This window comes from Camelus dromedarius, chromosome 16, assembly GCF_036321535.1.
Source record: "Camelus dromedarius isolate mCamDro1 chromosome 16, mCamDro1.pat, whole genome shotgun sequence".
In the NCBI taxonomy this organism is placed as follows: Eukaryota; Metazoa; Chordata; class Mammalia; order Artiodactyla; family Camelidae; genus Camelus; species Camelus dromedarius.
In genome coordinates this window covers 38,579,740-38,604,644 of record NC_087451.1, presented here as the reverse complement: position 1 = coordinate 38,604,644, position 24,905 = coordinate 38,579,740, and the positions used below count along the sequence as shown (strand labels likewise).

The 24,905-nt window shown below is 47.9% G+C and overlaps 1 protein-coding gene across 3 annotated transcripts in view; it reads right to left on the bottom strand.

The window, feature by feature from the left end:
• Window positions 1-24,905, bottom strand: part of PRKCA (protein kinase C alpha) — a 360,615-nt gene that overhangs the window by 22,412 nt on the left and 313,298 nt on the right. For all 3 annotated transcript variants that reach the window (XM_031468919.2, XM_064495637.1, XM_064495636.1), the window contains 4 exons: window positions 23,855-23,946; window positions 21,629-21,691; window positions 20,578-20,716; window positions 3,356-3,436 (listed from right to left, as the gene is read on the bottom strand). In XM_031468919.2, the coding sequence (XP_031324779.1) occupies window positions 3,356-3,436; window positions 20,578-20,716; window positions 21,629-21,691; window positions 23,855-23,946 (375 nt within the window). The remainder of the gene's footprint in view (window positions 1-3,355; window positions 3,437-20,577; window positions 20,717-21,628; window positions 21,692-23,854; window positions 23,947-24,905) is intronic.

The window sequence follows — 24,905 nt, the reverse complement described above, 5'->3', positions numbered from 1 at the left end:
AAGAAACCAAATGAGAAGAAAATTGCAATAAACTATCTTTTTTTTTCCTCTCCTGCTCATCTTCAGCCCTCTGTGATGAAAGAGGACACATTTAGACCACAACCCTGACAACAACTTTATAATTAATCTTCCTTTTCCATAACAGCGCCCCTTCCCTCTGCTGGGCCTGGGGGGTTCCTGCAGCTTCGGGGGCCGTGGGTAACAGTCCCTGAGCCTTCGTTATTCTTTCTGGGCTGAGTCATGACCCGGGAAGACGTTTGCATGTGCACTGAGGAGTCAGAGAGGAAGATAAGAAGGGGGATTCTGAAATGGAAAAACTGTGTCCGTGGCAGGACTTAGATTTAGAGGAACCATGATTGTGCCCGAACGTGGGATGCCTTTAAAATGTCATATTTAAAGAGTGTCAGTGTTTTAAACAGAAATCACAAAAACCTGAAGGGATCATATAAGGCAGGCTGACTGAGAAGCTGGCTGGGAACTAATGAAAACGTGCCAGGGTGTTTTTAAGGAACCACTGGGTGCGGGAATCTTCAAGTCCAGGACCTAATGGACGGTCTGCAAATGAGGCAGGACTTGAAAATTCACCCCAAAAGGGATGTCCCTGCAGGAGTGCGGCATTTCCTGGGCTCTCCCCCAGGGAATGAAGTCCCAGGAAGGCCTGTGGAGGGAGGGAGGAAGGGAGGCTGGGGCGGAGGGTGCGGTGGGGGTGACTTTGCTGCAGGCCTGGGTTCCAGTCTCCTGCCGGCTCATTTTCCATCTTGTAAAGGGCCCTTGGAAACAGCTCTGCTTGTTGGCATATGCAAATGTGATCCTTAATGAAAGCAGAGTTTGTTTTCTGGGCTCAAGAGTCAGAGCATTCTAGTGGGATCAAGGAGGGGAAATCAGCTTTTTTTGTGTGCCTCCGAGAACAGCAGAGCTCCCAGGGAGGGGCCAACAATTCAGTCACATTTTATTGTCAAAATTCGAAAGAGGGGAAATTAACTTCAGGAGTAGGCAACTTGTGTTTTCCCAGCTACTGTCTCACTGATGATGGTTCTGTGTAACCTGCTTTTCTGTGTTTACAAATTGAGGAGGTATTTAGCCTAAGAAGAATGTTTCACTGGGAGGGGAAAAAGCCTAAATAAATCACGTTAAAATCATTTTTTAAAAAAAACATCAAGTCTTAACATCACTGAGAAATAAAGACCAAATTTAGGTAGAACCTACTACCTTTCAATACCAAAAAGACTGCTTTAATACCTATAAGATGTAAGACATAATGAGAGAGAGTAAGAAGAGGTCACCAGGGGTCCCCCACCCAGGGTGAAAGCCAACAGTCTTGGGATGATCTCTAGGCTCCCATGACCTGGTGCCCTTCCTTCTTCTCTGACCTCAGGCCTCCTACTGCCACTCTGCTCCAGCCACATTGGTAGCTTCCTCTCCATTCCTTAAGCGTAGCTGAATGCTTCTGCCCCAGGGCCTTTGCACCTGCCATTCCCTTTGTCTGGAATGTTCTTTGCCCTGACACTTCTGGTCTTCACTTCATTTTCTACACGAGGCCCTCCCTGACCATCCTAGCTAAAAATTCAACCCTCCTCCAACACAGCATCTTCTTTCCCTGCTTTGTTACTTTTCTTCTCAGCGTATCACTGTTACAGGCAACCAACTGATCAGACATTTTTTTTTAAATCCAAAACATTTTAAAAAGCACAACTTGAATTTCCCACATACTGGCAAATGCTTACATGGCATTTCTATTTGGATTTACAACCCTGTATATAGCGTTTACATTGCATGAGGTGTATTAAGTAATAGAGAGATGATTTAAAGTATATTGGAGGATGTGCACAGGTTATATGCATATGCTACGCTGTTATATATAAGGGACTTGAGCCTCCAAGGAATCTGGTATCTGTGGAGGGGGTCCCAGAACTAGTCGCTGCAGATACTGAGGGATGAACGCACGCATTTTCCTCATCTAAACTGTCTGCTCTCTTTCTCTAGAATGTGAGCTTCGTGAAGGCAAGGATCTTTGTATGGCTCACAGGCATCACCGTGCACATTCAATAAAGATGCACTGAATGAATAACGGATGAGTCAACGGATGTAACATGTCAGAAAGGGTGACTTTTTTCCAGGAGCAAAGATTCAAAGGTTTCTTTGGGGGCAGTTTGGCTGCTCAGCCTGGGGACTCCCTTCCAGCCTCTCTTAGGAGGACTCTTAGCCATGGAGCGTCACACACTCTGACCTGAGTGCTGGGAGTTATGAAAAGCCACCCACAACAGAATCCTTTGTAGGGAATATCGGCAGAGATCCGACGGATGCTCAGCACGCCTGCTTCTCCGTGCTGAGCTCACAAGTACACGGCACGTACTTCCCAGCCGCTTGTGTCTCAGCGGGGCTGTGGGGCCGGTGGGACACAGACGGGAGAGACGCGTGCCACCTCCAGGTCCGGCCCTTACAATGCTCCCGGTAACTGTCCCCTTGCTCCCTCTTCACTGGCCAATTGAATAAGGAGGCTGCAGTGGAGGAGTCTGAGGTCCTAAAAGATGCTGGAGCCAATGGATGGAAGAAGCCCAGGTCCTAGTATGATCCCGGGATTGGTGCTCCCCCTCCCCCACCTAGGACTGTGCCAAGAATGTAAAAGACTCTCCTGTTGTTAATCCACTGAGAGTTGGGTGGGTGGCGGCGGCGGCGGGGGGGGGGGGGCAGTGTTTGTCAAAGCAGCTAGCGTAACTTACCTTACTAATACAGATATTAAGGCTGTTACATTTAGAAAGAGCCACATCAGGCAGTAATGCACTTGGTTATCCGATACATGTCACACTGCTAGGAGAAACCTTATTTGCCTTTTTCCAACTGGAAGTTCAGCCTCACTGGACTTTTGTAAAAATTACAATGAGCTTCCAAGGGAGAGATACGGGGAGATGGGAGAAGCTATTAAACACTTTAAGTTTAACTAGCTTCTTCCTCTAACAATAGAACCGACTTTACACACGGGCAGCAGCCGGGGTAACTTCTGCAGAGAAACTTGCAGTGACCACTGACCCAACCCCAGTTCGGAGATGCTGAAAACTGAAAAGGCCACCATCATCATCAATGTGCAGGGAGCTTGTGCGTACGATGCGAAGGCTGCACTGTCTACACTCCAGGGCGTAGCTTTCAATTCGGGTTTTCATGATTAGAAGGTAACTTTTGTACGTACTGAATATGATCCACTCTCAAGGGGGAGTTTCTCCCTCTTTCACTTGGATCAGGACAGTCAGACCAGCATCAGACACACCACACTGCCAGGTCCGGCTAGCACAGTTCCAACAGAGCCGAAGTCTTCACGGCGTATGGCAAATACAAACACGAAAACCCAGTGAAACATTACCTGCCCGGCCAGCATTTCATATAACAGGACACCATAGGCCCACCAGTCCACGGATTTCCCATATGGCTGATAAGCAATTATCTGTGTGAAAACAAACACACCAATTATACATTTAGTGGCCAATCAAAAAGCTTGTGTTGGAACAGGTAAGTCAAGCATGCAGGCATTTACACACTCAGTTCATGCACACGAGGTGATGCTGTAACACGGGTCCTTGAGTTTTGAAGAGGGCCCTTCCAATCAGACGCACGGAGAACTACCCACCCTGTGATTCACTGCTTGAAACCTGCTTTGGGACCCCTCTTCTGAATCCACCTGGAGATGCCACAGCACTGTTGGAAGGTAGACTGAATTATCTTCCTGGGTGAAAAATATTTAGGCACTGAGGTGGATTTAATTCTTGGAAAAAGCCAGAGGTCATTCAGCGCAAAGGTCTGATTAAATAAGACGATCAAACTGTGTTATAGAGTTTTGCTGGAAGTAATAAACGTGATGATGATGATGATAACCAAGAGGAGGAGGAGGAGGAATGACTAAAGGAAAAATTCTAGTTTCCTCATGTCACACAACAGGTACGAAAACATCTGTGGAAGGACTGAAGTTTCAAAATGTTTTAAAAAGAGACATAAAACATAATAATCAAATGGAATATCTGGACCTTGTCTGAATCTTGATTCAAACCAATCAACTGTAAAAAGACATAGTGAAAATTAAAATGCGGTCTTAATTTTTGATTTTTTTTTTTATTGAAGTATAGTTGGTTCACAATGTTGTGTTAATTTCTGGTCCACAGCATAGTGATTCAGTTATACATACACACATATTCCTTTTCATAATTCTTTTTCATTATAGGCTGTTACAAGGTATGGAGTATAGTTCCCTGTGCTCTACAGCAGGGCCTTGTTGTTTATCTAGTTTATATGTAGTAGTGTGTATCTGTAAATCCCGAACTCCCAGTTTATCCCTCCACCCTCCCCTTTCCCACCCTGGTAACCATAAGTTTGTTTTCTATGTCTGTGAGTCTGTTTCTGTTTTATAAATAAGTTCATTTGTGTCCTTTTATTAGATTCCATATATAAGTGACACCATATGGTATTTTTCTTTCTCTTTCTGGCTTATTTCACTTTGGTCTTAACACTTGATGAGACTGAGGGATTATTGCTAATATAGTTACATGGGATAAACTATATGGTGATTGGTTCCAAAGTGTCCTTTTCAGTTAGAGATGAAGTACTCACGGGTTAAATGACAGGATATCTTAGATTTGTTTTAAATGCATCAGGAAAATGGGTGGGGGAGGTCGAGATGAAATAAGTTGGCAAAGTGCAGGCAGCCGGTCAAGCTGGGTGATGGGTCCATGCGGACCTTCCCCTGTGTTCCCTCTTCTACCTCTGTGACCATCAGAAGTACCAGCGTGATTCTATAACCTCTCCTTGTGGAAGACGGTGATACTGACTTGGGTTTCTAAGTGCGGCGTGGTTTATTTCCACACTGGCTTCGCTGGCACACAATTTCCAGACCTGTGGATCGTGCCCCAGGATTCATGGGAAGGACATACTGACAGGTGCTCAGCGCAACCATTCTGCCATCTTGCATACAAACTGGACTTTGGAAACTTCCGGGGTATTTTTTTAAATGGCTCACTATGTCTAATTAAATGTCCTGGGACATAAGCTAACTTCCCGCATGTCTGCCCATCTCCATTCCTTTAATGTATCACTGTCATCTCACCCGATGGCACAGGAAGTACACGTTCCCCGGACTTGCCTCTGTGCGGGCGGGAACAAGGGGTACACGTTTGAATTTGGAAGCTTGATAGCTCGTTTCCTTGACAAGAAAAGGATAGCCAGAGGAACCTACAAAGAGGCCTTAATTTCTTTTGAAAACTACATTTGTTCTTTTCTTAACACTTGGAAAGTACACACAAGAAAAGCCCCAGAAGCCTTACCAAAACGAGGCTCTAATTTATTCCCTAATGACACAAAATGATGGAAGGCATTCCAGTTCCCAGACAAGACATCACTGCCTCAAAGCCTACCTGGGCCAAGTAGAAGAACAACAGAAATTCTCTTTGGGAGAGTAAAGGTGCGCTTGCCAAGCACCTACGATATATCAGACACTCTACACACATTAGGTGTAATCCAATGAGGCAGAAATCATTATTATTCTCATTTTACAGGCGGCAGAACTGAGGTGGAAGAGGCTTAAGGAACTTGCCCGAAGCCAATCAAGTAATAAGTCGTGCTCTGAATATTGACGTATTTGTTTTAAAAATACAATGTATGGCTTTCAAATACATGGAATTACTCACCTTGGGATTAACAAAACATAAATCAAAGGGTTCTGAGGGTTCGTTTCATGAGATGTGAAATCATTTCAGTTGGTTGTAACTCGTATTTCAAAAGCACTTGAATAAAACTTGTTCTCGTAACTATATTAAAACCAGTCCCTGCCATCTGTTTTCATTAATCATTGTTTTAGTTTTTCTTAATTTTTTAAAAAAATTGAAGTGCAGGTGATTTACAATATTATGTCAGTATCAGGTGTACAGCAAAGTGATTCGATTATACATACATACATGTATATATTTATATTTTTCTGATTCTTTTGCATTATAGTTTATTACAAGATATTAAATATAGTTCCCTATGCTATACAGTAAAACCTTGTTGCTTATCTATTTTAGTTAGTTTGCTTTTGCTGAGGCACCATTTCTACACACATTTGTCTTACTGACCAGACCCCTCTCTGCTCTGGTAGTGGAAGGTCCCCCGCTGAGTTTGGAGAGCTGTCAGAAGTCAAGGGTGTGGAAACCATGTTTCCGGTCAGAATGATTCACAAATCCTAAGAGTCATGGCCACCTGAAGGATTTGTTTGTTTTGACTCTGTCAGCCTTGGTCCAACTTGCTTCTCATGTTCCATTTCCACAGTATTCCACTCTCCTGACTGGTGCTGATCACACCTGCTCCTTCCCCTCCCAGGCTTACAAAAGCAAAAGGCCAAGGGCCAGTGGCCCGTGTTCCTTGGTGACGGTGTTCGTCAACCCCTATAGCCCACCAGCTCAGCCCCTGCACCAAGACTACAAAGTCCCTCTGAACATTGCGGTGCCTTCACCTGTTAATAATGGGATGAGATCTAGAATTGGGCCAGAGCACTTCCTCCTGGGGAAGTTCACAGTCTATCACCCCTGCCTTGTGCACTCAATGAAAGGAGAAAATTCAGAGACCTAAGGTACAGGGGATAGGGTGCAACCTCACCGCTCCAAATAATTCATGTTTAGAACAAAGCATACTTCCCCTCAATGACCTGCTACTATTAATAAATACCTCCAAATTACCCAAAACCTCACTGCAAAAGGGGAATAGTGTTAGAGAGCCCCACCGAAGAGAAACATTTCAATGCGCCTGATTTAGGATGTTGGTTACATTGTGTCTTGTCAGCTGTCTAGACCTGCAGCATCCAATTCAGTAGCTACTAAAACCACAAGCAGCTATGAGCCTTGGAAAGGTGGCTAGTGCAAATGGAGATGTGCTTTGGGTGTAAAATACACATCTGAGTCTGAAAACTTAGTATCAAAAAATGCAGAATAACTCACTGATAATTTTGCATTTTGGATATACTGGGTTAAATGAAATATATTAAAATTAATTGTACCTGTTTCTTTTTTAACTTAAAAAATGTGGCTGTTTAAATGCCGTTTTGGCTTTGAATTTTAAAATTTCTGTTGGACAGTGCTGGTCTAGATGGTCTGAGTTCCACTGGCCCCTACAACACACTCTAGTTCCCCGGCTCTTGTTGGCCTAGGGAGGCAGCTTTGGGCTGAAGACCGGGCTCAGGGACCACAGAATGGATGGGGAGGCTCTCCTGTGCCTGTTCCCGATGGGGACAGGAGCAGGTGTCTCTGGCACTTGGAAACTTGCAGCCACGCCTGGAAGATGCCTGATGTCCTGCAGCCCCAGGCAAGGGGCGCCATGGCAATCTGGTTCCCACTGCAGAGAAACTCACAGAAGGAGAGCCAGGCTTGGCAAGGAGGGCTCGAGCTGGCAGACCTCCCTGTGGCACATGGAAGGCTGAACTTTCGCTTCAGAGACAGACCCCCAGTGGGGCCACTGTCATTCAGTTTCACTGCTGTTTGTCATTATGATCATTATTATTATACTTCCAGGAGCCAACTGCCCTGGGGGGATGTCAGGATGTTACAAATGGCTGCCTGTCTTGTAAAAGTGAGATACGAATGAGCTTTCTTCCAGCCTGGGCACAGAACCAGGGATGAAGAGGGCGGGGGGCAGCTTCTGGTCTCTTATGAGGCCAAAGGCCTACAGCAGCTGGAAGGATGTCGCTCCAGGGCCACCCACCTTTCCACTTTCTGCCAGGGGTACACACTCCGAGGCCTCCCGAAGCAGACGGGGCTTCAGCAGCTTTTCTGAAGAACTTGGGGGCAGCGTGGTAAGGCCTAAGATGCCCCTGGAAATCGTAACTCTGACTGTAACCAACGTCACCATCATGATTTTCACGAAGTGCCAGGCTCTTTTGCTCCGTTAGCTCACGTAGCCACCACGAGACCCCAGCGGGGTGGGAGCATTCCACTTCAAAGTTGAGGAAACGGGGTACAGAGAGGTTACGTAGTTTGCCCTAAGGCTACGCAGCTAGTAAGTGGCAGAGCCGGGATGGAACCCTGGTCATCTGACTTTGGCATCCACAACTTGGACCATTTTTCTAAACTGAAGGTTCATCGGCTCTTGCTGTGGTTCCCTGGACAGCTACGGTGGGAACTGGGTGGGAACTGGCCCAGCTGAAGTGACTCGTGCCAAAGAGGGGTTCAAATGCTTAACTGGGTCAAAACAGCCAAGATGCCCACTTCAATCAGGAAGCCTGGCTTTGAAGGCTTTGTCATAAAGGACCCCGTGAGTCTAACGTGTGCGAGGAGGCCCGCGCTCCCACGCTGGGCTGCGCGTACCAGGCTCTGCTCTTCCCTTTCACACTGTATTTACTCACTGAGCGCCCCAACCCCGAGCCCCCTCTAAAGTAAACGGTCTGACTGCAGAAGGCCCTTTGCAGGCTGCATTACAAAATAACACCAGCTTTTACGCATAAAACCTGTTCAAGGCCTCTTACTGTCTCAGGGAAACAAAGACTATTTCTTCCTTTCATCAAAAAAAAAAATTTTTAATGGAAAAATTATGGTTGTTTTGAAAAACATCCCAAGGCGAGAACATGGGAGACTAGAGGCATTCTTCATGTTCCTGGTGGAGACATGGACATGTCAAAACAGCACCATTTAGGAAGAAAGATGATAAGCCTGAGTGTTTTCTGGGTGTTCTGTTCTGACAGTTTGGGGACCCGGAGTTCATTAACCGTCTCCTCCACTCCCTGCTCCGGGCCCACAACCCCAGGGCCACATAGATCCTGGAACCTAACTGAAGAGAAAGAGACAAAGATGGATAAATACACTAAAATATGATCTTACATATCAAGGATCTTAGAAATATCAGCAGTAATTGAAATCTTTGGACAAAATGCATAATAGAAGCATTAAAATAAAACCAGAAACTGCCACCAGATGGGAATGGAAAGTCTGGACTCCAAACTGTATATTTTCTATTTCGACAAAAATCGTGGCTCTGTCTCGGATGGAGCGAACAGAAGATGACTTTGCCAAAGGTAATGAAAGCACTTTAAGATTTATTCATAGCAACCACCCCTTGTGCCTTCATGGTTGCTCACTTTAGACCCCGAGGATGGAAGGCAAACAGCAGGATGGTGTAAGTGTAGGCTGCTCCCCTCAAAGGTGACAAGAGGATCAAACGGTACAAAGACGGTTTATAATTATTGACACAGGTTTTAAATAGCAATTAACACAAAAGAGAAAAATAAAAGGAAGGAAGAAAGGAAAAACAGAAAGCTGAAGGGAGGAGAGAATGGGAGAAGCAGAGCTCAAAGCCTGGTGGTTACAGACCATGTTCCCAGTTCTACCCCAGACCTTTGTGTGGCAGGGAAAGACCACACAGGCTGTATTTTGTTTGTTTGTTTGTTTAATTAATAGATAGTTTTAAAGAGAAGTTTCAGGTTCACGGCAAAATTGAGTGCAAGCTACAGAGTTCCCATACACCTCTTCCTCCCTCTCCACCCCCACCAAGTACAACACACCACGGTGGTACCTTAGTTACAAACGATGAACGTGCACTGACACATTGTTATCACGCAGAGTCCAGAGTTCACATGAGGGTTCACTCTTGGCGTTCTACGGGTTTTTGAAAATGTATCGCGATATGTGCCCGATGCCGTAACATTAATATACATAGTAGTTTCATTACGCTCTGCCTTCTTGTCCCTCCTTCCTCCAATCCATGGCGATTACTGATTTTTTTTTTTTTTTGGTCTTCCTAGTTTTGCTTTTTCCAGAATGTTCACAGTTGGACTCATACCATCTCTCCAGGTTGTACTTCTTTGCCTTAGTAATCTGTACTGAGGTTTCCTCCACGTCTTTTCATGGCTTGAGAGTTCATCGCTTTCTAGTGCTGATTAATATTCCACTGTTTAGTTGTATCTCAGTTTCTCTGTCCACTCACCTACTGAAGGACATCTTGGTGGCTGCCGAGTTTTGGCAATCGTGATTAAGCTGCTACGGACATCCATGTGCAGGTTTTTGTGTGGACGTAAGGTTTCAATTCATTTGGCATTTGGGTAAATACTTAGGAACACAAACACTGGATCGTATGGTAAAGACTATGTGTAGCTTTGTAAAAAAACTGTCAAATTGTCTTCCATGGTGGCTGAAGGAGCCACAAGTAAAATTCTGAATAAACTGCCGGCCTTCTGATCAGGCAGAAAGATGGCCCCTGCACCTGGTGTTTCCCTGATTCTGGAATGTGCACCAGCCAAGTTGTGGAATGTGACTGTCCCTGATCCTCAGATGAGGCATTAATCACACTGACTTACTGGGTGAGAAAGCATTTCTATTTCAAGTCCTTGTGCAAAAGCTCTAATTTCTTACTTGGGTTAATCTCTCTCCAGCTCCTCTGCAACATTTGCTCGTCGCGGAAGAAGTCAGGAAGGTGACAATGAAACAACCGGGGCTGGGAAAACACCATCCCAATAGACAGGTTACCCCACTGCCTGACTAACGTCTATAATTTCTCGTTACATTAAAAAAAAATGAAATAACTCTTTAGATAATTTCCTCCCAACCTGATATGTTTCAATAACCTCCTTAATAGCGAGACACACAGAGGATGTGATGTTAACAGGTACAGAGGTCAAGCTGAATCCCACCCAAGCTGCACCATGCTGGGCACCCCTCCTCTCTACCCCGGGGGGCGGGTGAGCTCACGCCCAGTGACCACAGCAGGAACGTGGCAGGGCCAGGATTCAGTGGCGCCCACTCTGTGTGAGCCAGAGCCGGGAACGGGACATCTGAGGAATTGCCTCTGACCTCAGAGACCTTTATTCACTCCTCCTTCCTGTTCTGCTTGATAAGAGCGATGCTGCTGCTGACTGAAAATGTACAAAAAGTGCATCTTGGTTTGCAACAGAATTCACGTGGTCCAAAGCCAGGACACCATACCGGTCTCGGGGGGTCGGGGGAGGACGCTGGGGCAAGAGGAACAGACGCCGACATGCCACTTGTCTAAATACGCTTGTTACAAACCGAGCTACCAACTATTAAACGTTACGTATTTTTTCCGACCACCCTGACAAGCCTACCCTCCCCCAGCAGCCTGCTCGGGCCGCCGTAACAGCGCACCACAGAGTGGCTTCAACAGCAGACATTTGTTTCTCACAGTTCTGGAGACTCAAAGTCTGGGATCAAGATGCTGGCAGGCTGGTTTCTGGTGAGGCCTCTCCCCCTGGTTGCAGGCAGCAGCCTTCTCACTGTGTCCTCACCAGGCCTTTCCTCTGTGAGGCCCCCTCCTGGTGCCTCTTCATCTTCATTGCAAGGACATTGGTCCTGTGTGATTGAGCCCCGCCCTAACGACCTCACTTAGCCTTAATCACCTCCTTGGAAGCCCTATCTCTCTACATAGTTGCACTGCGGTTACCTTCAACATACAAATTTAGGGAAACATAATTCTGTCTATAATCCTTTCCAAAAGCCGGGAATTCATGGACCCCTGAGATTCCAGTATGTGGAGCCCTGGCCCTCTCTCCTTCTCTTCCCAATCCCTCTTCACATCTCCGAGCCTTCTGGAGCCCAGCCTGGGTGTCCAGGCTCCGTCCCACTGTACTTTGCCAACGGCCATCCGCCGAATTCGCCATCAGACACAGGCGTGCACACACCTCTTCTACATGGAAGAGGCCCAGGTAGGTCCTGGAAGGGAACTCTCAGGCCCCGGGTGGGCACGTCCCTCTGGCCCTCCAGCTCCCAACCCTGTAAGGAGAGCTATGGCTGAGGAGGGCCAGGGGAAGCCCTCTAAAGTTGGGGGCGGCAAACTTCAGCCTGCAGGCCGAATCCAGCCTGACTCCTGTTTTGTACAGCCTAGGAGCTAAACATGGTTTTAAAATTTTCAAACGCAAAAGGAAAAAAATGTAAAAAAGACTGTCAGCTTTTTGAGCCTTTTGGCAGGAACAGTTGCTCAAATTGGCAACATCTAAAATTTAGATTAAGGCAAAGCCTAAAATGTGTACTCTCTAGCCCTTAGCAGAAAAGGTTTGCTGATTCCCGCTCTAAAACACAGTCGGTCCTGTGCATCGTCGGGGATCGGAAACCAAGGAGCGGGTCTGGGCGGGGGCGGCTCACCTGCACCCGCGGAGCGTGGCTTTCTCTGCGGAGCGGCTGAGCTGACACCTGCAGCGCCTTCCTCTGGGGACCACAGATGCTGCAGGGAAAGGCTGATCAGCCCTGGGTTCAAAGCCCAGGTGTGCCTTGAATTTGAGCCATGGGAAAAATGAACGACTCTCTGCACCTTGGGTTCCTTATCTGGAAAATGGGGCTTGATGACACCAATTCTGCAGAACCGACTGAAGGATTAAACAAAGTCAGTGAGGTGCCCTGCACGCAGCAGGCATCCATGAAGGGGCAGCTAATCCACAAGGAGCTGGCCATCCATGGAGGAAGGACTGGGAGGGGGCGGAATGGGCTGGAATTGCCTCATGGACCACAATATCACAGAAGGTACCAAATGCTCCAGAGAACAGGGCTAAACTCATTAAACTCTGAGGCTATAGGAGAATGATGAGACAGCGAAAGAGCTGCGGGCAGACAATAAAACATATGAGATAATATAACCAACATAATTTCAAGAAGAGATCTGAGAAGAGATATATAATTTAAGGAAGACCCACCCCGCAACCCCACTGCTGCCAAATGCCCGGCCTTGGCTCTTTAAATATTTCTTGGAGGGAAAGTGGCTGCTTCATTTTCTCTCGCAATGCTGGACTCACTGGACCGTGACCTTACACAGAGCGAAACTGGCCTTTGATAGAAAGAAAGCCGCCTTTCGGTTTATCATTCTCTTTCTTTAATCAAGTGTGTTCTCTGCTCCCGCCCGCGCTGGGTGGGTGTGGGGTCTGTGGGGGCTCGGGAGCCGATCTCAGAGGAGCCACCGCTGGCCCTGATTGGCTTCTCTCTCCCTTTCTCTCCATCTCATTTCCCCCCTTTCTTTTCAGTTTGGCAAGTGCTAATTTACTGCCTGACTGCCAGGCTGTGTGCACCAAATGAGTTCTTTTCTCATTTAACTTTCAGATCCTCTTTTATTCTCTACCCACCTCTACAACCCTTTCCCAAAAGGTCAGGAAGTCTCCGGGGATGTCAATATTTTGGCACTTTGGGCTGTCTTGGGGTTCCGAGCTGATCTCCCATCAACCTTCAGACGCCCAGGGCCCACAGCACATGGCTTTCTCCAGTGGGTGAGGGCAGGCGCAGAGCCATTCTCTGCACTCCATCCCCTGCCATCAGCCTCTCCCCAGCAGTGGCCGGGGGATTGCCCATCCAATTCCTGCCTTCAGAGTCCCTGACCCTTCAATGCCACAGCCTTCAGCTCGGTTCTGCTGTAACATCTCCTCTGCCACCGTCACACCCAGGAAGGCAGTGTGCAGTACCCGTTCATCCCAGGTACAGCCTGTGCCAGACCCTGGGGTAGGGGCCCATCAGTGAACAAAAGACAAAGATTCTGCCATGTGGGAGGGACAGATAAGAAAGAAGTAAATACTTGAGTACATGACGTGAGCCACGGAAGGAGGCCCGGGACAGGGGGTCAGGAGTGCTGGGGTGGGGGCTGAGGTTTGCAGTTTTAAATAGGGCTGCCAAGAAAGGTGACCTCCCTGAGGTGACATCTGAGCTAAGGCTTCAAGGAGGTGGAGGAGGGAGCACGCTGACACCCAGGGGAGGACATCCCATGTTGAGGGGATGAGAAGAGCAAAGGCCCCGAGGATGGAGCGAGTGTGGCAAGTTTCAGCGGGCAGTGGGAGGGGTGCGGAGTGGCGGGTAGAGAAGCCAGGGCAGCTGGTCTCGGGAGATGGGGGTGGGGGAGGTGAGGTCAGGGGAGGAGAGGAGGCCAGACCCCAAAGGGTCTCAGGCCACTGGGAAGACCTCAGCTTCTCCAGGATGCCTTATTCAGAAATAAACCCCCTCCCCAGCCCCAATGCCAATGCCCTACCCTCTCTCACCCTCATCCACCCCCACCCCCAGACAAAATATATCACCTCTTTAGGACTTCAGTCCTCCCATTCTGATGGACACCCGGCCCCCTTCCCGCCTCACCCACGAGTCCCGCTACCTGGTCAGTCACGTCCAGGAGACTCTCTGAGGCGTCTAGCCTCACCCGGAGAGGCCACAGCCCTGAGCAACCCCTGTTCTCCTTGCTCCAGCATCTTACCCCCAGGTCCGCACCCCGCATCTCACTCTCTGAAGATGCAGGCCAGCCAGTAAGGATGACTGCAGCTCTCCTGCCACCCTGACCTCCCTGGCCCCCTGCACCTGAGGAGGAAGGGTCTCCCTGCTTCCATCCCTTCCTGGCATGCAGTATACTCATTCATTCATTCATTCATTCATTCATTTTCTCTCTGAGCATTTTCCCTTCAGCCTAGAAATATTGTCAGGTTTCTGCAGCTTAAATTCAGCTTCCCTCCTCTTGCCCTCTCTGAGTGACTGCTCACATCCCCCCTCCCAATGACCACAGAATCCCTCAGCCTGGCTGCTGAAGCTTGCACTTAACTCCGTGCTGTCTGGCTTCTGCTCCGTGGTTACTGACACTGCTCTCAGGGACCACTGGCGCCTTGTGGTCAGATCCACTCCCTCACCTCCTTGTACTCCGCAGCCCCGCCACCTTCAAAGTCATGAACACTTACCTTCCTGGGTATCCAAGACTCTACAGCTCCCTGCACGGAGCTCTCCTCCCTCTCTGGACATCCCTTGGTCTTCTCTTTTTCCTCCCATCCTTAATATGTGACTCCCCCTCACAGGTGACCCATGACCCTTTCCAGGAAAGAGGTCACAGCTGACGGCCCACTGGCTGAATCTCATCTGCCTGCATTTCTCTCAATATATACTAGAGCCAACTTTGAACAATTAGGCACATTTTACATAAAAACGCAGACTTCTGGCTGCTGTCAACGGCAACACTAGGCTGGCATTCCCACAGGGCTGGGAGGAGAGACCAGGACCCCCTGGGAGAGGTTCCCAGTTCTCTGGACTCATCCAGCCCCCAACACCGGATGACGAGTTTGCACATCTGTTTATGGCCAGCTGGCAGCGGGGGCGGCAAGCTCGCCTGCAAACTTCTCCCCCTGTGATTTTAGCCCTGGTGGAGTGCCATCTGTCACCGCCAAGGGGAATACTGTCTCATCCCCCTCTCTAAACTCATGTCTCTCCTGGGCCGCCATGGCCCACTTCTAACTGCCTCCAGCCCCAGCCCCTCCCCTTAGGCCCCCCTTTCCTGCCGAGCATGCCTGGACACTTGGTAGGCACTTGGTGGACGCCTGACTGACTGATGTCACCTGAGGGAGAGGGGCTTAAGAGTTGCTGGCTCGCCCTGGCTTCTGAGTGATCTGGCCAGTATTAGCAGCTAAAAATACAATCCTCACTCACTGCATCAGAGATGAAAGGATCTGATCGTGACTCAGACCCCTGATTCCAGTTCAGATGCATGCATGTCCATTTTCTCCTAGAAGACGTTAAAGAAAAAATGGTCTATAACATCTCAGTGCTCATTTTTAACTGCTCCTTCACTCAAGGAGTTTTCTCATATCTCTGGAGCTGATGCAATATGTGGAAAGAATACATAAAGTCTGTGGTCAGGATGTCTCGGGTCCAAATTCCACCTCTGCCTCTTACCAGCTGCGGGGTGTAGAGCAAATCTTGTAACCTCTGCTCGTGTATAGAGTGTGACAGAAGACAAGTTCAGAGGGCTTGGTACAGAGTAGACAGTCCCTACGTGATGGGTGACACCCTCCACCTGTGGTCTAATGTGACCCCTGCCGGAATCAGGCTGCCAGCGAGGATTCTACACCGTCCACTTTCAAAGAGCATCACTCCCGCTGCGGCAGGAGGGCTGGCAGAGGGCAAACACTTTCGCTGCTGCTCCCCCCCTCTCCCAGGCAACAGTGGGCAACGCTTATATTCAGAGTCTGCTTCTTGGCTGCCGGGAGATACTTGACTGGTGATTGGATCTCGCCCGCCCAAAATAACTGACTTTCAGGTGGGGGATTAAATCCAGATGAAGCTTTTGTTCGGCTTTCTCAAGGACTCTCACTGACCTCGAACGATTCTTTCTATGTCAAAGCAAAAAGTCCCCTTCATGTCAGCTTCAGGAATTAGTTTCTGATTAGAGCTCCTTTCGTGGGCGTCCACCTCAACTCCAAACTCGCGTGTTAGTGACAAGTTCCGCCTTGGCTCATCTTCACTGGTTAAGGAGAGGCTGCAGCATTAATCCATTTCAAGGTTTTTGAACAAACAGCCATAAAGATTCAAGCTTCCACTCTGCCTATTAAGGAAAATGCCATCTGAGATAATTATTTTGCCTTGGCCTGACAGGAAGATTTACACAGACGATAGGATTATTTCAACCTCTGAGCAAATTCAGAAACTCTGAACCTGGGTGGTCTTTCTCTGCATCGCAATTATTCCTCTGGTGAAATCTGCCACATTCCTGGACCTTATGAAGAAAATGCTTGCAAAACGCGAGACAATCTAAGTTATTATCGAAGTTATTATCGATTGAGTTCCCAAAGGAGTGTAGCCGATTTTTCAACGAAAGTCAACTGGGATCTAAATATAGATTTTGGTTTTGGTTCCTGTTTGTGTCGCCTCTTCTAAACTGCAAGCACTTCCAGGGCAAGGCCCCGGTGTGATCTGTTTCCGTACCCCACGTAGAGCCACGCTTGGCACAGCAAGTGTGCAGAATGCTCTCTGAATGCGTGAGTTGCTAAGAGCTTGCGCAGTTTAGTGTAGCGGGCAGTGCAAAGGTCTGGAGACAGCCTGAGCCTGGGGTTGAAGCCCAGTTCTGGCATTTTTCAGTTACGTGGCCTTAGACCATTACTCACTGCCTCAGGCACGTCATCTGAAACGCGAGCCCGATGTCACGTTCCTCTACGGGGTTTGTTACAAGGATTAACAGAAGAAAGTCCACAGGTGCCTGGCACGTAGCGGATACCCGATACATGGAGGGCATGCCCTGTATTACTGCTTGCACAGAGGATATAAGGAGAGGGATGAAGGCTTGCAGAAACTGAGGGGAGTCAGAACCAAAACATGTTATCCCGTGTGTATTAAGAGGCCCAGAGTTGATTTTCCACAAATCCCTCTCTGACGGCCTGTTCCCTGAATCCCCTTTTCTGATTGCGTGTTTCCAGCATCCCTCCCTTTGACAGACATTCGCAGGATCCTTCTCTCTGATGGTCTTCCTAACATCCCTCTTTCTGAAGGATGTTCCCAGAATTCCACTGACTGTGTTCCCAGCATCCCTTCCACTGAAAGTGTTCCCAGCATCCCTCTCTCTGACAGGTGTTCCCAGCATCCCTCTCTCTGACAGGTGTTCCCAGCATCCCTCTCTCTGACTATGTGTTCCCAGTATCCTCCTCTCTGACAAGTGTTCCCAGCCTCCCTCCCTCTGACAGCAGGTCCTCAGACTCCTGATGTGACATGGCCAGCCCCATACAGGTGCAATCTTCTAAATAACAATCAACTTCTCAGTTCCAAGCGTCTTTTGCAGGCCAACCTAGCCTCTGCTGTCCCCAAACAAAATGACCAGGAAGAGAGCAATGGCCAGAATCTTCTAGGAGAGGCTTCTAGAAGGCTGCAAGAGGTTCCCAATCCAATGTGGCACGTGAACTGTAACAGCGGCAGGACCAACCTGCCTTTCGACAGACAATACTCCAAGTTACAGCCAAACGCCATATGAGGCAGACACTATTATGGCCGTTTTACAGGCGGAGGAAGCGAAGGCACAGGATTTAAGCAGCGTGACCAAGTGGTAGGAGCGGTGCTCAACAATCATGACTGCAGTTCTGGAAAGTGCCCAGCGGTGGGGGGGGGGGGGGGGGAAGAACAATCTCAAAAGATTACATACCGTATGACTCAGTCATAGATCACTCTTGAAATGACAGCATTTTAGAATGGAAAACAGACCAGTGGCTGCCGGGGGTCAGGGATGGGGGGCAGGAGGGAGGCGGGGGTGGCTGTAAAAGTGCAGCAGGAGGGGTTGCTGTAGGGATGGAGCCGTACTGCCTCTCGACTTGGCGGGGGAGATGTGAACCTACACGTGTGGTCAAGTTGCACAGAACGAAAGAAACATACACACAAATGAGTTTAAGTTAAGAAGAAAAAAGGCCCAGAGTTACCAAGACGTGTTAGAAGCATGTTCAGGTGTACTCGGTGGAGGAAAGGGGGGAGATTATCACGTACTGTAGTTAGAGAGAAGGCCGCCGTGAGTGTGGCAGGCTGAATAATGCCCCCTCCGCCAAAGACAGGCACATCCGAACCCGCAGAATCTGTAAAAGGAACTCTTCAGACGTGGTTCAGTTAAAGACCTTGAGATGGGGAGATAGGTCTCGATTATCTGGGTGAATCCCATGTAGTCACAACCCTCCTTATGAGCAGGAGGCTGGAGGGTAAGGGTTAGAAAAGGCAGGGAGAGAGATTATAACATGCTATGCTTCTGGCACAGAAGACAGAAGACGGCACCATGAGTCAGGGTCTGTAGACAATCCCCAGAGGCTGGAAAAGGCAGAGATTCTCCCCAGAGCTGCTGAAGGGAGTGCAGCCCTCTGCCAACATTGACATTAACCCTAGGAGACTGATTTTGGATTTCTGACTTCAGAACCATAAGATAATAAATTTGTATTGTTTTAAGCCACTAGGTTTACGGTTGTTAGGGCAGCAATACGAAATTAATACAGTGAGGAGCCTTGAAAAAAAGAAACGGCAGCAAACTTCAGTTATTTGTAAAATTTCACTTACGTGAAATGCTGTCATCTCTGGGGATATCAGATGGCTGCGGTGTTACTGAACATGGGACACTATGTGTTTGATCAGCAGAGACCTGGTCTTAATGGAGATGAAGTTCAAAGCCACTTTGTTCCTAAAACTGCTGCCATTCCCTGCCAGCGAGCTTCTACAGCATCTGGTGGGTGTTCAACAAAGCTGGTACAGCTCATAATCACAGCCTGTTTAATACCTGTCAGCCCGTAGAAGGCTTCACAATACATACTGCACCCGGAGATTGTATTTTGTACTGTAGCATCTCTCTAGCCTTCATGTTTGAAAAATATGACTATTTAATCTCATGTTATGCCAGGAGATACTAATGTGTGAGTTCTCAGGGGGCAAAACCCCCAATAGATTATGTATCCAAGATAACATGTCATCTTTGACCGTGTAATTCAGAATTAAAGTTTCTAAGTAAGCGTTCTAAGCCTCTGTTTCCACACTTTCTAAGAATATAATAAGCCAAAAAAAGCCCTTAACAAAGGAATGAAAATTAGCTTCGCTTTTGGAATACTGCTTATGACTGAGGGTTTAGCAGGTACAAAACACTGTATTAGGCACGTGAGTCCTCACAGCAACTCTACAAGGAGGAGAGTATTGTCCCTGACTTGCCACTGTAGAAACGGAAGTTCAGAGAGGTTAAGTAACTTGCCTGAGTTCCCACAGCCTGTAAATAATACAGTCAGGATTGAAGCCGACCTTTGTCTGATTTCCAAGCTCATGTCTTTTGGACTATTGCTACTGCCTCAGAGATAAATGCATGAGGCAGTAGGTTGAATAAATCATGTAAAGCCACCCACAGCCAAGAGGAGAGCTCTGCAAATAGCTCAAGGTTGGTCTAACTTGGAGTCCATCACCCTCCGCCACGATGGACCTCAGTGGGGAAGAGACGCTATCATCCGCAGGGCTGTGTGCGGACAGAAAGTTGGCTACACGGTGACCCAGGGTTATAACCCACCCAATCACTGGCATGCAGGGAGCTCCGTGAAATAGGCAGAAAATTGCTCAATACGTGTTATAAGAAAGACGAAGCAGCATGGTTGCTCCTGTAAACTCACAAATCCTGGAGCCACTCTGCTTAGAGCCACACGGACATGCTCTTCCTAGCTTAGACACCACGATCAACTCCTGTGTGCTGCTTAGATCACTGACCACTCTGATTGCAGAGAAAACAAACTTAGGTGACCAAGGGGGAAATGGGGGGATAAATTAGGAGTTTGGGATGAGCAGATACGTACTACTATATATAAAACAGATAAACCAAAGAATAGCACAGGGAACTCTATTCAGTATCTCGCAATAACCTGAAATGGAAAAGAATCTGTGAAAGAATCTACATAGATGCATGTATGTATGTCTGAATCACTTTGCTGTACACCTGAAACTTATACAACATTGCAAAGCAGCTAAACACCAATAAAAATAAACAATAACAGAACAAACAAAATCACTTTGATTTTGCTAAAAAGCCATCATTGGAACCACCTTCTGACCCACTGTTTCCACGCAGAGTACCCTCACAAGCAAGACCCCTGCTTCCCCGCCCCACAGTGGTCCTGAAATTGGTTTGCCCATGTAAGACATACAGTTGCTCTAGCAACAACCTTGCACACACGTAACAAAAATGAAAGTTGCATGGAATAAGACACATCCTTACTACACGCAAGGAGCTCTCATGCTTTCTTTTCCTATATCTGCTCCACACACATCAACGGAGTGACTCACGGATGACCCTATATCCCACAAGAGAGTCGTGTCTGTAGTTTGAAAGCACTGAAACAAAGGAGAATCGGGGTCCTACCTCTGGGGCGATATAATCTGGAGTCCCACAGAAGGTCCTGGTCGTGACCCCATCCATCATGTGTTCCTTGCACATCCCAAAATCAGCAATCTTGATGTGTCCTTCCGAGTCCAGCATGACGTTATCTAACTTCAGGTCCCTGCACGAGAGCGGGAGCGCGTCAGTGTCCTTCCCACAACAGGACATGGTTTGCTCTGCAGCCGGCGAGGTGGAGGCGCATCTGAGCGGCTGCCGTCTCAGTGGCACATTAGCTACAGGTCCCAGGAGCGTGGGGACTGGGAATTAGTATTTACTTCTTTTTCAATCTCTAGAGCCTAACTTGTGCTTAGCATACAGTAGGTACTTAAAAAATGCAGACTGAATGAATGACTAAATGACCGAACTGGTGATTCCCAGCCTGGGCTGGGCAGGTGAATCACTAGAGATTCCAATTTAGAGGGTCTGAGGAGATCCCAGTCGTTCAGTTTATCAGGATCCCAGACACAGAGAGGCTCAGACACACAACCAGGTTTGCAAAATCCCGGGCTTAGAACATCCTTATTGGGTCATATGTGTTCTTTCCATCCTGCCCGGTGCTGTATGGCCTTTTAATTACTTCTCAGTTACCACTGAAGACATTCTCCCTTCACTGGTGCCAGACTTTCACTGTAACTCACGACTGGAGGAATTTAATTCAGTCATTTCCTCTTGCCTCTCCCCTGCTCCCCGTGTTCTTCTGCTGAGCATCTACAACAGAAATTCAGTTTTCCATTGGTCCCTGACCTCCGTGCCAAATAAAAGGCAGAGGAACACGCTGGCGGGGGAGAGAGAAGCATGTTTTCTTGGGGAAAGCAGAAACAAGATATAAAATCTTTTGAGGTCCAGAAATCACAAGGTGGTTCGGATTTGCCTGGAGGCTGCAGAGAATGGTGGGTCCCAGCAGGTCTCTGTGGCTTCAGGGGTTATCAATTCCGTGTTTTAAGTCCTCATCACAGAACCACAAGCCCACAGAGGTCCAGAGGTCCAGCACAACTCTCAACCGTGCTGCGGGCAGCCGAGCTTTGATACGCACCTGTAAATGATTCCTCTCTTGTGAAGAAAGAACAGCCCGATGGAAATCTCTGCTGCGTAGAATCTGCAAGAGAAAATGCTTGTCAGGTCTCTGGCTTGCTTCCTCCGGACTCCGGGACACTTTTTACCCTCAAGATCAGGCGCTGAAAATGTACAGGAATGGAAGAGCCAGGACTGTCAGAGAACGCACCGCCCTACACACGTCTTCCAACTCTGCCATTTTGTGACTCCAACTTCCCCAAGGAATGATACAGCTAATCAAACCAATGAAGCAGCATTACTACCTGTCCGCAAACAAGTGCTTCTTGTCTGGGGGTGGGTGGGCAGGTAATTCACTGCCTAAAGAAATTTTGAATACGATCTTTTAAAGGGTGGCTGTCTGCTAGGAGATTCTGTCAGGACTACGGTAGATTGGAGCAGATTTCCACTTTCCTATTCATGGACAGAACACATTAGTGTTTGAGAATACAGTTATGCCCTGGCAGACAAAGGATGGGGTGTGATGAACTCTGCAGCTAGTTTATTCATCCAGCTAGTGCTGGGAGAAGCAGGACACACACCGTGATTCCTACCTGAGTGCACCCTTTGAAATAATTCATAATAAAAAAGCAGTTACTTACTGCCGTCACTTCCAAATTGCTAATAGGTTAATATCTGAAGTTCTAAACAAATGTTGAAGGATGTTTTAAAATGTGCATAGTGTTTAGGAGCCTTTGAAGTTGAGAAGCCACAGAAGGTACCTGTGCAAACATCACACCCAGGAGCCTTAAACACGTGTGTTTACAGCAGCAGAGAAAGAACCCATAATGCTAAGGACTGAACTCTTAATGGGGTGGGGGCGGGGGCTCTGAGGACTGACAGGAGAGGGAGGGGGTGGAGGGGGGAGAAAAGAGGTGACTGTCGCATGATTTTTCATGCTTTTCTATATTTTTAAAATAAAAAGCTTTCTGGCAACACAAATACGATGAAATAGTTCTAAACGAGACACCTGTCTGCTATGTCGCAATGGAAGGTGGCTGTTCTGCTATTTGCTCTTGACAGCTCTGTGTTGTCAAGTTTCTTTTACAATCCGAGCCTTTTCATGCTTTGTAACTAACAACATGAGAGAGGGGAAAAGGGCAGGCATTTCGGAAAATTGAGGAATAAAAATAAAAACGGAATTCCCCTCCCCTCCTTCACGTGCTTTAAACTTGCCCGGCAAGAATTCCCTATTCTGCTTCAGTGAGTCTTCCCGGGGCAGATGATCCCACACACGCCAAAAGTGCTTCAGATTTATCTTTTAGACTGGACATGGGCCAGAATCCGATTAACATTTGCTAACTTGATTAATCAGGGTACACGCCCACTATGCATCCTCATTGAGGGGAATAAAAGGAATAAAACAGCTGTTTGTTTAGATTTACTTCTGTTGAGTTTCCCGTGACTTCCTGGCCCCTGAAAAATGGGATGATTTTTCAGGTATCGAAGTCCCTCCTCTGGACAGATGACTCTCCGTCTCTCTCCTGTGCTGCTGACTCCTGCATCCCAGCATCCAAGATGTGTCTCACTGAGACCTTCCCAACTGAGCTTGTGATTTTGCCTCCAAACCACCTCCACCTTGATGGCTGCCCCCTCCCAAACCTGAAAATGGGCATCACCTAAAGAGGTTCCTTTCTCCTTACCTCCAGTTACCAACTTCTGGTTTTCTTCCTCAAGAATGTTTCTCCAAGACACTTGCTACTCTTTGGCTCCAAGATCAAGCCTTGATCACAGCTCCATTCTTTCTCCTCTACACAGACTTTCAATAACCCCCTTGCACCAGCCCCCATCCTCCCTCCCACCCTCTGTCTCCTCTTGGCCAGAGGGCTCTGTGAAAACTTAACCTGACGCTGCCAGCTCCACTGAAGCCCCTTCCAGCCTCTCCGGTTCCGCATCCAGGCCCTCCACAAGGCTCGTCACCCAGAGCCCCTTTAGTTGTTCAGTGAGTGAATGACTCAATGGGGATGGAATCGGGCAGCAAGGGGATATAGACACCTGCATCTCCAATTTACTGGAAGCAGAATAAACCTCTTCTCAGGAAACGCTGAGGTGGACCCTGTCAATCAACCTGCCCCCACCCCTGCCACCAGGAGGTGACAGTGCTTCATCCCAAACTGGACAGAACCCCCTCTTCCAGGCTTCCCCCAGCAGAAGTATCAGGTTGGGAGTCCTGCGTTGTCTAAACTAAGCGACTTAAAAAATTACTCACACTGCTTGTGGTTCCTTAAACTTTCCCACTTGCTGGATGTGGTACATGAGGTCCCCGCCGTTGACATACTCCATGACGAAGTACAGCCGGTCCTGAAGGCCAAGGGGAGACACGTGAGTCAGGCTCCTCCAGCCGCAGGGCTGGGCTTTGCCTTCTTGTTAGTAAGGCGCCGGCCGCTCCGGCAGGTCTGCTCGGTGGGGCCCTCCACAACCCCCCACCCCAATAAAGAACAAGCAGTAAGCCCTATTGCACGAGGGCCTTGGGAAGCCTGAGATTACAGCTCTCTGCCAACGTGTCTGCCCCTCTGGTTATGTATGCTGCCTATTACAGGAACGGCCTCCAGCGTTCTTCCCTTTTCTCCTATTCACAGGACACATTTCTAGGTCAGGGACGGAGTGAAGAATCCACAAGGGCCAATTATTTCATATTAACTAGCGTGTCTGATCCGCAGTGTCTCAGAGCAATGTAGTAGTAATGTATAGTAATAGGTTTGCCTGGATGCTTCTGAGAACAAATCTCATGAGTTAGCTTGGGCTTATAAACGACTGATGCTCAGTATTTACCGAGGGGGATGGGACTATACCTGGAGAGGTTGATCCAATGTTCTTCTGCATCCATATTATGCCCAAATATTGCTTCTGATTCTCTCTGTTGCTGATACGCTAAATGTTGGCCCCATGAAGAGCCAACATCACAGAATGAGAAAAATCTGCACATTCATGAGGACACTATGCTGGGACAGATGGGGAGACTGAGGGGGTTTAACAGGGAAATGACTAACAGCACAGCAAAAGGTAAAAGCTGACCTCTGCTCTCTTCCAGAAAACATCACCATTTCACAGAGGTTATTAAACATTAAAGTAGTGCACAGGGAGAGAAAAAAAAAATGATGGAGCTGGAGCTAACAGCCAGGAAACAGCTCTGGAAGCTTCAGTCTCTCACTTTCCTGTTAGGAACTTCAATTTTAATTTTATTCTCTGCTTTGTAGCTTTCCAGAGCTTAATCAGGGTAACCAGGGTTACCGGATCTGGGCTGGGATTTTTTTCCCCTC